Source organism: Seriola aureovittata, chromosome 10 (assembly GCF_021018895.1).
Source record: "Seriola aureovittata isolate HTS-2021-v1 ecotype China chromosome 10, ASM2101889v1, whole genome shotgun sequence".
NCBI lineage: Eukaryota > Metazoa > Chordata > Actinopteri > Carangiformes > Carangidae > Seriola > Seriola aureovittata.
The window spans coordinates 5,591,066-5,607,871 of NC_079373.1; the positions used below are offsets into that span (position 1 = coordinate 5,591,066).

The window sequence follows — 16,806 nt, forward strand, 5'->3', positions numbered from 1 at the left end:
GGTAACTGAGAGGTAGATAAACCTCATAAATAAACCTGTTTAACCCGTAAAATTACAGTCCAACTAGAACCTGAGGAACAAAATATTGTCTATTTGTTTAAAGCAAGTAAATAAAAAAGAAAGAAGAAAGAAATTGCAATGCAAGAAGACTACTGATATATTTTAAGATAATTTATAAATAATGTCTCCATTGCATACATCGTCCACCAGGGGGCACTGACCAGTTTATTTTCCAACTGTAAAGAGTCCTCAGTACATATCTTGGTTGAATTTTACCAAAATCCAAGAGATCCATATCAAACATTTCTTTTTGCTTAATGTGTATTTATGTAAACGAAGTGGATATTGGCTTGAAGAATCTGTGGGGCTGTCATTACAAGACACTTTAAATCAGCTCACTCATCTTAATGAACTAACTGAAAAGTTTAGAAGCAGAGATATACTGGCTTTTAGTTGCTGGTTTCAATTACTACGAGTTAGAAACAAAGGATCCTACATTTTGTCAGTCAATCTCAGTTGCATCACACAGCACATTATTAAACACCCACATCTTTCAGAGTCCTTGCTGCCAACCCCTGATGACATCAACGGGGTTATTGTCTTGACTTGATGAAGCTCCACCAGAAGACACACATGTTTTCACAGGTTGAGTAGCCATTGATAAACCTTGATGTGGAACGTCAGTGAAGTCGCCCTTTAATCGAGCACTTCCGCTGCCTCACACACAGCTACAGCACCAGCTTTGCTTTGACATTTATTAAAAACTATTTACAATATGATTATGCGACACCTTTTCTCATGCGCAGCGAGACACTTGGTTTGCATACTTTGCTTCCCTACACTGGGATAGTGAGAAGCAACAACAGCAGTGGACCAGTTAACTGCTACACATGATGACACTACAGGTAAAGCGTTCACACTGTGCCGCTGCACGCTCCCAGTCCACAATGTTGTCCCGTTCCTGTTACCACACGTTTCTGACACACTAAACCAACCTGCTCACACTACGAAGGCAAACTGTGAAGATGGACTGGCTTTAGCGAGGAACTAAAAAGAAAAACCTACATGATCTGTTTTATGAAGCAGTGTAGAAACTATCATCTTCACTCGTGAGGCACCGAAACAATACAGACATCATCATCATCACAAGACAGTCTGCTACCTGCTTCAGCTCATTTTGGCAGTTACACAAAGCAAAGCACTCGTCTTTGTTCATTCTTAAATGACAGTTTTGCAACAGTTTCAGACAGTTAATGGTTCAGCATGTTACAGAAATAGTGTAGGTATCAATAAATAACTTCACACAGACAGCACACTATCATGCTTTCTAAAACATATTCAAATGCATAAAGGCTCCAATCCACATTCTAGATAATGTGACATGTTGCACTGGATGGATGGTTTCAGAAAAAGTGCCATTATCGACCGAAACAGTGAGTCAAAATGGTTTCATGCACAAATATTAAATCATACAGAGCTGACACTAAAAGAAGAAGACTGATTTCAGGCTGAATCTCAACACATGTCATTTGTGATGGATTATAAACTAAAGGATGCCTGTACTTCAGGCTGGGCTGCCGTCTAGTCACTTAAAATTCAGTCAAGTCAGTTCAAACTACAATTCAGGAAAATGATCAAGCATTGATTATCAGTCACTAGGATGGATTGATAATCTCCTCATGCAGGGAGCTTTTGCAGTATTTAATCAAAGAGGTGAAAGTGAACCGATCCCATCCATGGACACACACAACAACGGCGTGAAAAGCACCACAGAGATGAAGCGCTGTATTTACACTTGTCACCTTGACACAGCTTTAACCTTCACATCATGCTAAGTGACAGCACCGGGTGTCAAAACGTAGGTCCAGTTGTTAAAGGAGAAGACTGATACCACTCTTACATCCTGTACAGCCAGGAGATGTTGGTTTACTTTAGCTTATCTTAGCTTGGCTCAGCACAAAGACTGGAAACGCAGGGAAACAGCCAGGGTCTGTCCAAACTTAAAAACCATCTACCAGCACCTCTAAAGCTCACTAATTAAATATGACATGTTAATTATTGAGCTTTAGATGTTAACTGGCAGATTTTTCTACCTTTAATTTCCCTAAAGGTGAAACTATTCCTTTAAAAGAAGAAATAAAAATAGAAAAAGAAATTCTTACAGATGAAAAGTCAAATTCATTAATAACAAAACTCCCTCAGTTCAACACATGTAGAAGTTTTGCCACTAAAACTTTCCTTGGTCTTGTGTGACCAGTCTCTAATGTCAGCTAACTCTAGGTAAACATTGTCGTTAATGAACATGGCTTACTCTTATCTACTTGTGCTACTGTTACATCATATTTTAGCATCTATACTGTAAGTATTTCTGTTACTGGGTTTGCTTTAAAAGAGCACTCCACCAATTTAGCATTGCTCCTCTATAAACTTGTCAGACTCATGTTGTTTAAAAATATATAAATAAAAGGATCAAAATCAATTCAGCAGAACCAAAGTTGTCAGTCTTTTTTTTTATTCAGTGCATTCTTCTTCCTTGTCAAAACCTAGTGCCTTCATTACCCACAATGCAACACAACCACCAAAAACTCAACGCAAATTTGAGATTTGGGTGTGTTATGCTAGAAGCAGCTAATGTTGGCCTGAGCTGCTAGCGTCAAGCAGAGATGAGGAGTGGGCTTCGGAGGTCTGGTAATCTCACGTGTCTCTAACTCCACACCAACAGATTTTTTACTTTTCAGTCCTGTAGTTTTCAGACAGATGCTGCCTCAAGTGACATCACATTTTATAAAGTTTTATATAACTTTTTTCACATATGCTGTGGTATTCTCTAAGACCTGTAAACAAACTAAAATCGGTGGAGTTCCCCTTTAAATAAATAATTATGCTAATGATGCTGAACACGGCTGGAGGTCGTCGGGCTCAGGCTGCAGAAAGAGACTGAACTGGACTCATCAGCGTCACTGGAGATGATACATAAATAAAAGCCATTAAGGTGATTTCAGCAGCGTGATCTCACACAATCAGCTGTTTTCAATCATACCTACAAACCATTAAATCAAAATGACAAGTGTAAATAGAGCCATCAACACCACAACAACTGCCTTTCACTTCAGCACCAGTTAACAACATAAAAACTGTTTGTACTTTGATGATACATTGGGTACAAATACTAATTGTATTTCCAATAGATACTCTGCTGCTGCCTACATTGGTATTAATGGATTCTTTATGCAGAAAAGCTTTTGAAATTTACCTTTAATGTAATGCAGAAGACTGTCAGTTGTAGGAGCCATGGTAAAGCGGGGAGCTTAGTGACACAAGTAACAGCAAAAAGAAGAATTTCACATTTTTCCCACATAATAAAAATTGAGTATTAGGAGGCAAATGTACTATTTGCAAAAAAGTTTGATTAAAGAAATATTAACAGAACTATAATTTACATAGGATCGTTTGGCCCCAATTAGAAATACGGGTAACTGACATCAATTCTGTAACTTCATTTTACTTGGACGATGGGAAAACAGGCTGTGCTGCACCCTAAAAAACAATGTATTCATGCCATAGTACCTAGCACCATCTTAGCCTTTCCAGGCAGGATTGTTTCTTTTTTTAATTTAACGACAACAAAAGCAGACAGGATTCATCAAGATAAGAACTGGTGTTCCAAGGTCGACTAGGGTACAATCTCTTTATTGGAGCGCGTGTCAGCACTTCCTCCTGCGCTTGTTTTGGCGGTCGTGTGAGGAGAAACGAGGCCATTGCAAAAGCAAGAAACAGCCACGCGTAGTGATGGAGAAGCAGCTAAAACTGTCGTCTCATGACTCCAATAAGTTTGGAGACGTTCGTCCAAGCTTAAACAGACAAACCACCATTATGTCTTAATGTCACTCCAACGTGCCGTTTTTCATCCATGCTGAAGACAAACCGGTGAAATGATGAGGGCTGCAGTTCATGAGCCTGGTGCACGCTCAGTAGGCTTTGGGCCAGGCTGCGGGCGCTTTCAGAGTAATGTCCGACCAACATATCTAAGAAGTCCTCCGTGCTGGAAAAAGATAACGTCCATCTCGGTGTCAAACAGTGCGGTGACGACGAAGGACTTTCCTTGGCTGGTCTGCAGGAAAACAGAGACAAATGTTTGACTATGGAGCCTTCGTAAGCTCGCACACACAGCTGGTTTACAGTGTGTCACATTATCTATGTATCAATCCTGCCTCCGCTTTATATTCTCACATTACTGTGATATAAAATTCAAGTATCTACTTATGAAGCTTGATTATAAAAGACACTTTCGTGTTGTTGTACCTTGACAGTGAGCTGCTGCCTCGGACTCAGGCTCTCTGGAAGGGTGATGGTAAACCTCTCCTTCCCGCTGAGCTCCAGCGAGTCAGCGTTCTGGCCGGGCAGGAACTCGAGCGGCATGATGCCCATTCCCACCAGCTGGTTCTTGTGCAACTTCTCAAAGCTCTCAGCGATGACTGCACGTACCCCCTGTCGACCGCAGAGATGCAGGTGAATCACAAACACTTTGTATAATGTTTTTTTTTTTTTTTTTTTAAAAAGCCTGAGAAACTTTTCCATCCTCTCAAATGGCACGAAAATTTACTGCTATTCAATATTACAAACAGATTATAGAAACAGGAAATTCCTGGTTCCTGAAAGTCCCTGAAAACTGGATACTATGTTAACTAGCAGGTGAAAGGGAGGAACATGACACTGAGAAAAAAAGAGAGAATGACAGCTGTTTCTGGTTGTTCATCATATTGTCTGGTCAGTGCAGTGTCTCTAGTTTGCAGTTTAGTGTTAGTAAGCAGTTTACCAGCAGGTATGGTCCTTTGGCTACCCAGTCCCTGGAGTTTCCAGAGCCGTAGTCTTTGCCTGCCAGGATGATGAGAGGAATGCCGTCTCTCTGATAACGGTCAGCTGCCTCGAAGACATCCAGCTGATCAGACAGACAGGAAGAGGACAGGTCATCAGCAGCAGCTCTGACTGCAAAAACAACAAGCCAGCTAGTCTGGCCCCGGACCTGTAGCAGCTGACAGTGCGAGAGACACACTATGCTACAGCTCAAAAGGTCAAAGGCCAAAGTGTGAATGGTGCTTGTGTCTGAGCAAACAAGAAGAACTCTGAATCTGTGTCTGAAGCGAAAAAACAGTATCTGTCTCTCCAGGTCTGTTGAAGTGTCTACTTACTGTCTGGCCTGAAGGAATGTGCAAAGTCTTGGGGCCTGATTTGCCGATGAATCGATTTTGGAGCTTGATGCTGGCGAATGTGCCTCTGGTCATCACTGCGTCATTCCCTCTGCGAGCGCCGTAAGAGTTAAACTCCCGCGGCGTCAGGCTGAGGAGAAAAATATTCAAAGTTAAATGTAAATACATTTGAATTTGTCCTGTGATAAGCAAATGATGTGACATCATTTTTTTTGTTTAATATTGTGGAACAGGGATTTCTTAAGGTTACTGCAGCTGTATCTTTGGTGTGAACTGTGACTACAGCAGCTGGCTTTGTTTACCTATTCATTAATACATCATGTAATAATGGAAAAATACCAAAAACAAAGAAAGCATTTTATAAATTTTTCATAGACAAAACTATCTACTGCTGTTTACTGCTCCAACAAATAGGAGATGGAGACGTTTAGTACTGCAGTCTTCCAGCATGTCCTCCGGCCAATCAGAATCAGTCTGGATAGCTCACATCTCGTCATGACTTTCACCACCAGACTATTAAGGATTGTTGTGAACATTTGCAGAGTGCAAAAGACCACAGTGGTTGCAAAACTGAGCTGAGTAACTTCAGCGTTTAGCTGGTGGCACTTAGCAAAGTTAGTAAATCTGGTCTGAGAGGGAAACTGACCGTTTGCTCAGCAGGTACTTGGCTGCAGCGCTGACCCTGGCAATGCTGCCTGCTGGTGAGATGTGGTCCGTGGTCACTTTGTCCCCGAGGAACAGTAAGGCATGAGCGCTCTCTATCGACTGAGGAGGAGGAACCTCTTTACTCTGGGAGAAAAGACAAGCAGAGGAGTTGCTTAGTGACCAAATGTCTGAGTGTTACTTCAATAATGGAAACCAGGAGACCGTCCCTGACGGTAAACTTACCAACTTGCTGAAAAAACACGGTGATCGTATATATGTGGACTTGTGATCCCAGGGGAAAAGTACAGAGTCTGGACAGTCAACGTTGTTCCAAAAAGTGTTCCCTTTCTGGAAGAAAGCACAACAACATCTGTAAACAATGAATCACTTCACTTGAGCAAGACACACAAGACAGAAGCCAGTGAAGGTTGTCTCCTTACCTCCATCCTTCCCCTGAGATCCTTAAAAATGGAGGAGATGACCGTGTCCTCCTCTGTCTGCTGGACCTCCTCCCTGGACGGCCAGATATCACGCAGATACACATCCTTCCCCTCCGACGTCACACCTGCATCAACAACAGGAAGAGGAACAATATTAAATCACAGCTTTTTCTGTCAACACATGCCCAGCAGGCTTCACATTTTCAGAGAGAAATTCTTTAAATCAGGCGTCTGAGCATTAAGTGCAGCTTCAAAACTAGAAGACTGACATCCATGAAATAAAGTGACAAAAAAACAGGAGTTACACAGAAAACAAAGTATTAGAAAAGATAACACAGTAGTTTAGACCTTAAACTACCACTAACCTGAACTGCTGTTTTTTCACCTGCTCTGTATCTGACTGCACAAGACACTGAATCATTACACGCTTACTCACTGAAATTAGCCAAAATCCTAAAATCCCATAATTGACCTCAGGTTTCAGAGCAGCAGCTTAAGGCAGCTCCTGACGTGTGTGTTCATTACCTAAAGGCTCTTTCTCAAAGTCAATTCCCACAGTGCCCGCGATAGCATAAGCCACCACCAGGGGAGGGGAAGCCAGGTAGTTGGCACGCACGCAGTCACACAGGCGGCCCTCAAAGTGCCTGTTGCCAGATAACACACCGCAGGCCACCAGGTCCCCCTGAAACAAAGTGTATTGTTTGATTGTTGTGAACTATAAATGGAAGCTTTATTTTGATATCCAAATAAAAAGCTGAATCTTACCTGTTTGATTGCATCCACGACAGCTTCGGGTAACGGTGCTGTGTTTCCTACGCAGGTGGCACAACCATAACCTATCACCTCAAACCTTCATGGAAAGGAAAAACAGTGTTGTGTGAAGGAATTCCGTTATTCAGACTTCTTCTGTGTCAGAGTGCGACAACACTTTCACAAAATAATCTAGTCTTACCGACAACTCAAAGCACTTTACAAAGGAAGCTACATTCACCCATTCACTCACACATTCGTACAGCTACCACACACGCACATTCACACACCAATGACACATCAGGGGCAATTTGTGGCTCAGTATCTTTCCCAAGGACACTTTGAAATGCAGACTTGAGGAGCTGGGGAATCGAACCGACCATCAATTTTCCGATTAGTGGAGGACCTGCTCTACTTCCTGAGCCACAGCTTCCCTGTGTTAAAGGTGTATTTATGTGTGTGTAAGTGTGTGTGTGTACATGCTTACCCTAGCTGGTTAAAGTAAGGCAGGACTCCACTGGTACTGAGGTAGTGAGTGACCATGCCACTTCCAGGAGCCAGGCTGGTCCGGATGTAAGGCTTGACGATAAGCCCCGCCTCCACGGCCTTTTTGGCCAGTAGACCTGAAGAAGAGGATCACAAACACTGCTATGTTACGCAAATGTGCACAGAGAGAATTTAAGTATCACAAAGCAGCATGTTTGTTTTTGTGAGTAACAGAGAAGACAGAAAGTACTGGATGTGAGGGTGCAGTTAAAGGGATGGTTTGGGCTTTTTTTTTTGGGGGGGAAGAAAAACTGCAGAAAATATTCTGCATGAAGCGTACATTTAAACGGATATTGGATTGTTTCAGTAGCCGTTTTAAAAAGTGTCTAAAACACGTTTTTTTCTGGTGGCCCCGTGTACAGCAACACATAGCTCTGCTGGTGCGCGGTGCTCCAGGTCGGCTTTCCTAACTGAGAGCGCGCTGATTAGAATATACTGCGGGTAATGTACCGACTATACTATTTATGATTGCCTCACACAACCCCCTGTCAAAAAACCTGAACTATCCCTTTTAAAAGACTAAATGATAAGATTATCAAACAAATGCCTCTGAGCAAAACAACTACATCATACACATGTTCAGGAGAATTTAACAATGAACTCCTATTCTGACTGACATACAGATTACATGAGGGAATATTTTCAGGGAAAATGTGATCATAGCCTATTTTTTAACTGAGTCCTTTACCTGCAGTCAGCATGACAGAAGGGTTGCAGTTGTTGGTGCAGCTGATAACGGCAGCGATGACCACAGAGCCGTGGGCCAGCTGGTACTCCTGACCACCATGCAGGAAAGGGATGCGGGTGTCCTGCTTCTCCTTGGAGATATGGAAGCCTTTAAAACCCACCTACAGAGGGACAGAAGAAAACTGTCAGCTATCAGGTAACAACAAGACGTCAACGACGCATCTGCAGCATCATAATTAGTCTGAAGATTGACAGAGTTTAGTAGTAGACATTAGAAGGGTCTTCTTTTTTGTTACCTTCTCATCGAGACAACTCTGGAAGTCTTCTTTCATGCTGCAGACTGCCACTCGGTCCTGAGGTCTCTTTGGTCCGCTCACATAGGGCACCATGGAGCTCAGGTTGATTTCAATCACCTGCACAAACAAACAATACTTTTTATTTCACATTATTATGCAAATCAGGGCCTCAGCTGCAGCACTCTTGGCTAATTTTAGCAAATGTAGCCACGATATACACATACATACAGTATCTCACAAAAGTGAAAACACCCCTCACATTTTTGCATATTTTTCATGGGACAACACTATAGAAATGAATCTTTGATATAACTTAAAGTAGTGAGTGTACAACTTGTATAGCAGTGTAGATTTACTGTCCTCTGAAAATAACTCAACACACAGCCATTAATGTCTGAACAGCTGGCAACACAAGTGAGTACACCTCACAGTGGACATGTCCAAATTGTGCCCAATTGTGTCGTTGTCCCTCCCTGGTGTCATGTGACTTGTTAGTGTTACAAGGTTTCAGGTGTGAATGGTGTGAATGTGAAGATTGCTAACACCCTGAAACAGAGCTACAGCACGGAGGCCAAGATCATACAGCGGTTTTCCAGGACAGGTTCCACTGGAACAGGCCTCGCCATGGTCGACCAAAGAAGTTGAGTCCACTTGTTCAGCGTCATATCCAGAGGTTGGCTTCAAAAAATAGACGAATGAGTGCTGCCTGCATTGCTGCAGAAGTTGAAGAAGTGGGGCCTGTCAGTGCTCAGACCATACGCCGCACACTGCATCAAATCGGTCTGCATGTCCGTTGTCCCAGAAGGAAGCCTCTTCTGAAGCTGATGCACAAGAAAGCCTGCAAACAGTTTGCTGAAGACAAGCAGTCCAAGAACATGGATTACTGGAACCAGGTCCTCTGGTCTGACGAGACCAAGACCAACTTGTTTGGCTCAGATGGTGTCAAGCGTGTGTGTGGCGGCACCCTGGTGAGGAGTACCAAGACAACTGTGTCTTGCCTACAGTCAAGCATAGTGGTGGTAGCGTCATGGTCTGGGGCTCCATGAGTGCTGCCGGCACTGGGGAGCTGCATTTCATTGAGGGAAACATGAATTCCAACATGTACTTTGACATTCTGAAGCAGAGCATGATCCCCTCCCTTCGGAAACTGGGCCGCAGGGAAGTTTTCCAACATGATAACGACCCCAAACACACCTCCAAGATGACAACTGCCTTGCTGAGGAAGCTGAAGGTAAAGGTGATGGACTGGCCAAGTATGTCTCCAGACCTAAACCCAATTGAGCGCCTGTGGGGCATCCTCAGGCGGAAGGTGGAGGAGCGCAAGGTGTCTAACATCCACCAGCTCCGTGATGTCATCATGGAGGAGTGGAAGAGGATGCCAGTAGCAACCTGTGCAGCTCTGGTGAATTCCATGCCCAGGAGGGTTAAGGCAGTGCTAGATAATAATGGTGGTCACACAAAATATTGACAGTTTGGGCACAATTTGGACATGTTCACTGTGAGGTGTACTCACTTGTGTTGCCAGCTGTGTAGACATTAATTGCTCTGTGTTGAGTTATTTTCAGAGGACAGTAAATCTACACTGCTATACAAGCTGTACACTCACTACTTTAAGTTATATCAAAGTTTAATTTCTATAGTGTTGTCCCATGAAAAGATATAATACAATATTTGCAGAAATGTGAGGGGTGTACTCACTTTTGTGAGATACTGTATGTATATATGTATATATACTACTTTTCTGGACTTATAAAACAATTAAATTCCTCATAAACAACATATTAGGACTGTTGAAGCATCATCTCTTCTGTTTTTAATCAAAGAAGATGATAAAATGTCCTACTCAGGAGGAAATAACTCTTTACTGCAATTCACTATTGCAGATAAATATTCCAGAGCCTAAGAAATATTATAGCATCAACTGCCAGGCAGTATATACCTGGGATTCATGCGTAAAAATTACCTCAGAATACTGGGGGTCTTCTGATGGGTCTTCAAAGCATCGGAAAAGTTTTACAGCCTTCATGTAAGATTCCAGCAATTCAAGTTTCTCCTGGGTAAAGTCTGAAAAGAGAATGTCAGATTAGATTTTGAATCAGGTGATAATCTGTTGATGGTATCGTCTTAGACAGTAAATTGTTATAAAAATGACTCTTTGTAAATGTTAGCAGTTAACAGAAGAAGAGAACTGGTGAATTAAGGCAAAGCGTTTGAGCTGTTTCACTAGGAATAACTCCAACATTAAATGTGTGGATGTGATTCAGTGCACTGTTCTGTAGCTGTGAAGAAAAACTCTGCAGGTAGCACTCACTTGTCTTTTTAAAGTGCTTGAGTGTGACTTGGTCGACAGGGAAGAAGCTAACAGTGGCGTTGTACTCTGGGCACATGTTGGCGATGGTGGTTCGGTCAGGGGCGGAGAGCTGGGAGACGCCAGGTCCAAAAAACTCTACAAACTTTCCAGCGATCCCAGCCTGCCGCAAGTGCTGGAAAATCAAAGCACGTAACACATCACTACTCACTGACTTTTATTTTAATACCAAATCTCTAGATGTTACAGTTCACTTTACTTTCAGTTCTTGCAGTTTGCAGTGATAAAACTTTCCTACCACAGACCTCCTGTGTATATTTTTACAGGTTCATTCCTCATAACACATTCAGGGCAGCAGAGCAGCGTTACCTTTGTGATGCCGAGGACGACGTCTATGGAGGTGGTTAGGGGGTTGATGGAGCCCACCAGTTTACAGCCCACCACCTGAGGAAGAGTCAGAGACACTGGCTGGCCCAGCATCACCGCTTCTGACTCGATTCCCCCAACACCTGGTGGAGGAAGGCGGCAACATGTTGGAGTGAATCAACAGAAAGGGGTTTTCATAGCAGCTCTTTCACAGTGTATTTAGATATTTCTTGATTTCCTCTTAGGATGAGCTCTGCCCTACCCTCACTCTTAATTCTCTATCTTTATTTCATTGTCTCTCCTCAAACCTCAGAAGAGTAACAACCCTCAGATGCGGTTGGAAATTACAATTCTTGAGCAGCTTGACTGGCTGACACATGTTTACACCAAATGTCAACAGCTGTTAAAGTTTTAAAAAGATTTACCCCAGCCCAGAATGCCCAGGCCGTTGATCATCGTGGTGTGGGAGTCGGTTCCCACCACGCTGTCAGGGTAGATGAAACCATCCCTGACCTGGACCACTCTGGACAGATACTCCAGATTCACCTGGTGGACTGCACCAACATCCGGAGGAACCACGTTCACATTTTTGAAAGCTTTAGAACACCACTGTTTGGCAGACAGAGAGGAAAACAGCAACAGTGAGAAAACCTTTTGCTTTTCTCTAAAACAGAAGTTCCCTTAACTTTTCATTTAAAGCTACGAAATATTTCCATGATCCAAATTGGAAACTTTTTTTCTTTTGTTATAAAAGCATCTGACTAAGTGTCAAAGAGTACAACAATACAAAACTTCCCTCAGTTCCCACACAGACACTTCTCACCCTCTGACTGTCTAACATGATGTAATAAAAACAGATTTGCTCTTTGTCGGACCTTGAAGAACTGAAGCCGCTCTTTGTTTCTGATTAGTTCCATTTCCTGGTTTTTCAAAGTTGTTTCAGTTCTGTAGAAATAAACAAAACAAATCAACAACAGCAAACTGCTGAAAGGGAACTCAGCGTCAATCACTGATAATATGTCGAGTCATCTGACCTGACCCCCTTTTGAAAGTGCTAAAACACAGTTGTGACATTGATTAGCAAGTGATGAAATGTCTATAAATATGAAACATGGAACTAAGATAAACAAAAGAGTCACTGGCAAGTTGCATAATTACAGAAGCGCAATGCATGCATTACACCTCCGTACATAATTTAATCATTTTTCTGACTTAAAACTGAATGAAACAAATACAGAACTACTCACATCCAACACTCCTTCACCACAATCTAAAAAAATTGTCCCCGTCCTTCACAACTTACTCAGACACAGGCTTCAGGTGGAAAGGGCAGAGGAGAGGCGTGTTCTCGATCTGCTGGACAGAGGCTGGAGGTCGACCCGGGGAGGCCGGAGGGGCGTTGCAAGCAGCTTTACTACACGTGCCCCGATGGCCTCCACAGTGTGAGCCCCCTCTGGACGGAAGCCTGGAGGGCGTGGAACGAGAAGGACCCTGGCTCTGGTTTGGACCGTCCCCTCCACCGGGGTTTGGAGCATTCTGTATGGCACTGTGGACATAGATTTAAAAGAGAAAGACTGATAAAGCAGATCAGCGTTCTTGCTTAACAAAAAAAAAAAAACTAATTTAATGTATAAAGGGAAAATACAAATGCAAACAAACCATTTGCTATAATCAATCTGTAATGAGTGGTCTACAATGAGGTCTGTGGGGCATTTAGGGTTGACCAGGCTGGGGTCCACGCCATGTTTGGCAACAGCATCCCTCATGGCTGCCAGGTCCACCATGGCAGGAATACCACTGTCAAAGGAAAGAAGAAGAAGGAGAAGATAATCAAAGCCAAACGTCAGCACAAAGAAAGTCCATGAATATACATCCATAACCAAGTGGATCAGCTGCTTTGCCCACAACCTATCACTCAGCCATCTGCTCTGACTTCTCCAGTAAAGGAAAGGGAAACTTATAACATCTCAGTCATTTTATTTACTGACACAAATCATATAAAAAACTGACTCGATCTGAGATTGCCTGATGCCTGATGTCTTATAGCACAGAGGACTGGTGTTGATGTAAACCCTTTGAGACTCACGTGAAGTCCTGGAGAAGGACTCGCGCTGGAGAGAACGGCACCTCGGCTTTACTCTGCTGCTGCTGCCAGTCCAAGAGGTTCTGGACGTCTTCTTCTTTCGTGTAAAAGCCATCACAGTTACGAACTGTTGCCTCCAGTAAGACGCGGATGGACAGAGGCAGCTTGTCTACACGGAGCAAACACAGAAGTCGTGGTGACGTTTAATTTCCCTCAGTAAATGAAATGCACTTAAATTTAATTGTTCATTAAAACTTATTTGTCCATGACTGTCAAACTGGGTGTGCACTCATATTGTAAATACACACTCAGGTATATTTACAAATGTTCTTTAAGACCTTTTACATAAATACTTTACACTGCTATCCTGGAAAAAACAGTGGTAAACATACCTACACTCTGCACTGTACTGTACAATATGCTGACACATTTCTACTGTACTGTGTCCTTTAAAAAACTGCATTTTGCAGATTGCAGTAAAATGAATACTTCATGGAAAAGCTCTGAGAAGAGGGAGAACGTGTTTAAAATCTCTCTGCACTTTCTTTCAGTCAGAGGACCTAAACTCACCATATCTTGGATCATTTAATTTCTGTAGGTTGAAGAACTTGATCCTGCCATCTTTCAGTGTGTCGATTAGATGACTATATGGGTGCTCTGCAGGGCAGCAAACAAACATTTATCAAAAAACAAAACAAAAAAACAACTCGCACAAGTCAAACATGTGTTACAAGACCAGAAAATGTATAGATATGATGGATTCAAATCTGCTTTTTGGTGCTTTGGACAGTTAACCACCTTACTGATATTCACCCACCACTAAGAAATTGGGACAGCCTACATTTTTTTGTAACATTTATTCACATCATCCTTACAACTGGCTTATTACATACCATGTAGTATTAATGATTATTAGTGGCCAAGCAGTTGGTCTAAAAAACAGCCAAACTTAATAACAAAAATAACAAAGATAACTATGAAAAGTTATTCAAAGTACATTTCAGGGCAGAATACAAATGCAGAGAAAAGAGAAGACATCTCTCTGGTCTCGTTCTTTCCTTTGTGGTCTTTCTGTGTAGCAAAGTTAAGCCATGCAGGATGTTGTTACCTTAACACAAAGGGTTAAAGAAAAGAAAAAATTGCTGCAGTGACATAAAATAAATTGCCCCATTTTAATTTATCAGATGAATCAGATTAGTATAAAATCACAGTTTGGTATCTCATGACAGTGCAGGCTCAAAGATGGCAGGTTTGGATGTTGGTAAATTCAGGTTGTAGCTGTTTAATGTTGATGAAAATCCTCCATTAAGGCTTGATGTAAAAACTAAGCTAAGCAAATGCTGAGCCACTATGGACACCATAATCTTTTGAGTCTTGGCATTACTTTCTGGTTTCTCAACAGGACATCATGCTGTAACTCTGGCTCTCAGGTTACTGGCTTTTAATGTGAGACCGAAACTGCGTAGAAAAACGCTGGACTAGCCCCAAAAATGTCTTTAATATAAAGCATGCTGAGTAGTTTTTGGTTTCGCAAATCCTGAATGTGTATTTACTGAATAAATACAAAAAAGGAACAATGTCCTCAAGAACAATCCTGCAACCCTGCAATCAATCATGAGGGCATGTAGAGGTGAAAGTCAAGGCCCTAACAATTACTTGGAAAAGAAATGTCAGCACAAATAATGGCAGTGGTTCAGTCTGATTCCTAAAAATCTGATAATAAACCAATTTAAATGACACTTTTGTTAGAAGGGGCAAGGAATTAAAAAACTCATGCTACATTCATATGGCAGAATGATTGGAACATTTAAAGCAAATATGCTTGCCAAATCATACATTTAACATTTTCTACACAATTTGGCTTCTTTTGGTCAGATTAGTCAGAGGCAGCGTGCAGGTCGCTCTGATGATTCCTTACTTTTCACATGACAACCTAAACCTTACATTTTCCTGCATCACATTTATTGGGGACAGTTCTGATGGTCACCTATTCTAATTAACTGTACACAAAAACTAAAAACACTTAACCTAATGCAAAGCATGCAGAATGGAAAATACACGGTGCTACATGAAACACAACACAATGAAAACAGTGGCTGATCACTACTGAGATCCCTTGGAGATAAAACCTTATGGGAACCTCACTGAAAAAGCAGCAGGGTTAGATATAGGTGAAAGGTGAAATCCTTATTATAATAAGACAGAAACACTATTACAAAACTGACTCAATGCTGTGCTGTTATTTGGGTTTTGTGCTTTAACAACAGAGACAAACGGGTCATAAATGTAAAAGAAAATCTCATCTTGTTGTTACCCTGTCCCTGCGATTAATTAAAGTGAAACCACGCATTGCAATGACAAGCTGATATGGTGCAAGAATTATACATGATGATGATGACAGTGCTGTCTATGAACACCTTCCTACATGAGATCATCTGTGCAGGAGTCCTGATGACAAGGTATGGAGGACCAGCTAAGGTTCACGCTGCTAACGCTGCTCCTTATCGCGAAGCACACTCTCGCTACTTATCGTGCTACTAGCTGAACGTCTCGAGGAGATAATAAAAAGCAAGGTAATTAACACCCAATTTAAGCTTAGCTGGAAAGGTTATTGTGTCATTCTGAGCAGAGCAAAGACACCTCTGGCTTACAAAACAGGTTAATTTAACAGCTCTTGGTTAGTTGTATAGTAAGGCTAACGATGCTAGCTACTGTTAGCTTTCTGTCTCTATCAGTTTGACGCCGGTACACTTTATGTAACGTTAACTGAAAGCAAACGGCAGTTCTTTTCAGGTTTAGGATATCTTTTTTATTCGATTCCCGTCCGTTAAGGGTAAACGGCTGATCGCAAATCGGCTTGCGAGCTAAGGTTAGAAAAAGACACCTCTTTACCTTTGACTGGGGAAGTGAGCGCCATGATGACTTCTGAAATCAACACGACCCGTCCTCACGACCGCACAGGACAGCGCCGAACTGACCAATCAGGGGGCAGATATCTAAAGCCACGCCCACTCGCCAATTAATAACAAAATAAAAACATTAAAAATGAATTGACAGAAACATTTGAAATAGCAGGCCATTAACCGGAAGCACTGGTGGATATACTCAAGCACTCCACTTACATTTTTTTTTGCATTTCCATTTTATGCTTCTTTACTTTTTTGTAGATGGATATTAATTTACAGCTAAATCTGGTACAATGCATCTTTGTATGCGATTACTGTTTTTTGTTCATGATCCATGAAAAATGATGCAATAAAACTAAAGCTAAATTCCACTGCAATTCAAATGGAAATACAGAAAGCTTTAGTTACTAATTACTTAACAAATTAAGATTTTTGCATACAAAACATGTAGAGGGTTTATAAAATATGATGTTTTGTTATAAATTAAACTATCTAACAGTAAATACAAGTAGAGCTGCAACAATTTGTCAACTGACAGAAAATTAATCTGCAACTAAAACATTAATTCTTTG

At 41.8% G+C, this 16,806-nt stretch overlaps 1 protein-coding gene across 1 annotated transcript; it reads right to left on the reverse strand.

The window, feature by feature from the left end:
• Window positions 1-195: 195 nt before the first annotated feature.
• Window positions 196-16,269, reverse strand: ireb2 (iron-responsive element binding protein 2). Its single transcript, XM_056386448.1, has 22 exons — window positions 16,221-16,269; window positions 13,899-13,985; window positions 13,332-13,497; window positions 12,905-13,042; window positions 12,549-12,791; window positions 12,121-12,190; window positions 11,671-11,854; window positions 11,249-11,388; window positions 10,883-11,054; window positions 10,535-10,635; window positions 8,572-8,688; window positions 8,277-8,436; window positions 7,530-7,665; window positions 7,058-7,142; window positions 6,818-6,974; window positions 6,293-6,417; window positions 6,096-6,200; window positions 5,854-5,996; window positions 5,190-5,337; window positions 4,817-4,939; window positions 4,303-4,488; window positions 196-4,111 (listed from the first exon to the last, which is right to left on the reverse strand). The coding sequence occupies exons 1-22, from the start codon at window positions 16,243-16,245 to the stop codon at window positions 4,001-4,003; spliced, it is 2,922 nt and encodes a 973-aa protein (XP_056242423.1). The 5' UTR covers window positions 16,246-16,269; the 3' UTR covers window positions 196-4,000.
• Between the last annotated feature and the right edge of the window lie 537 nt (window positions 16,270-16,806).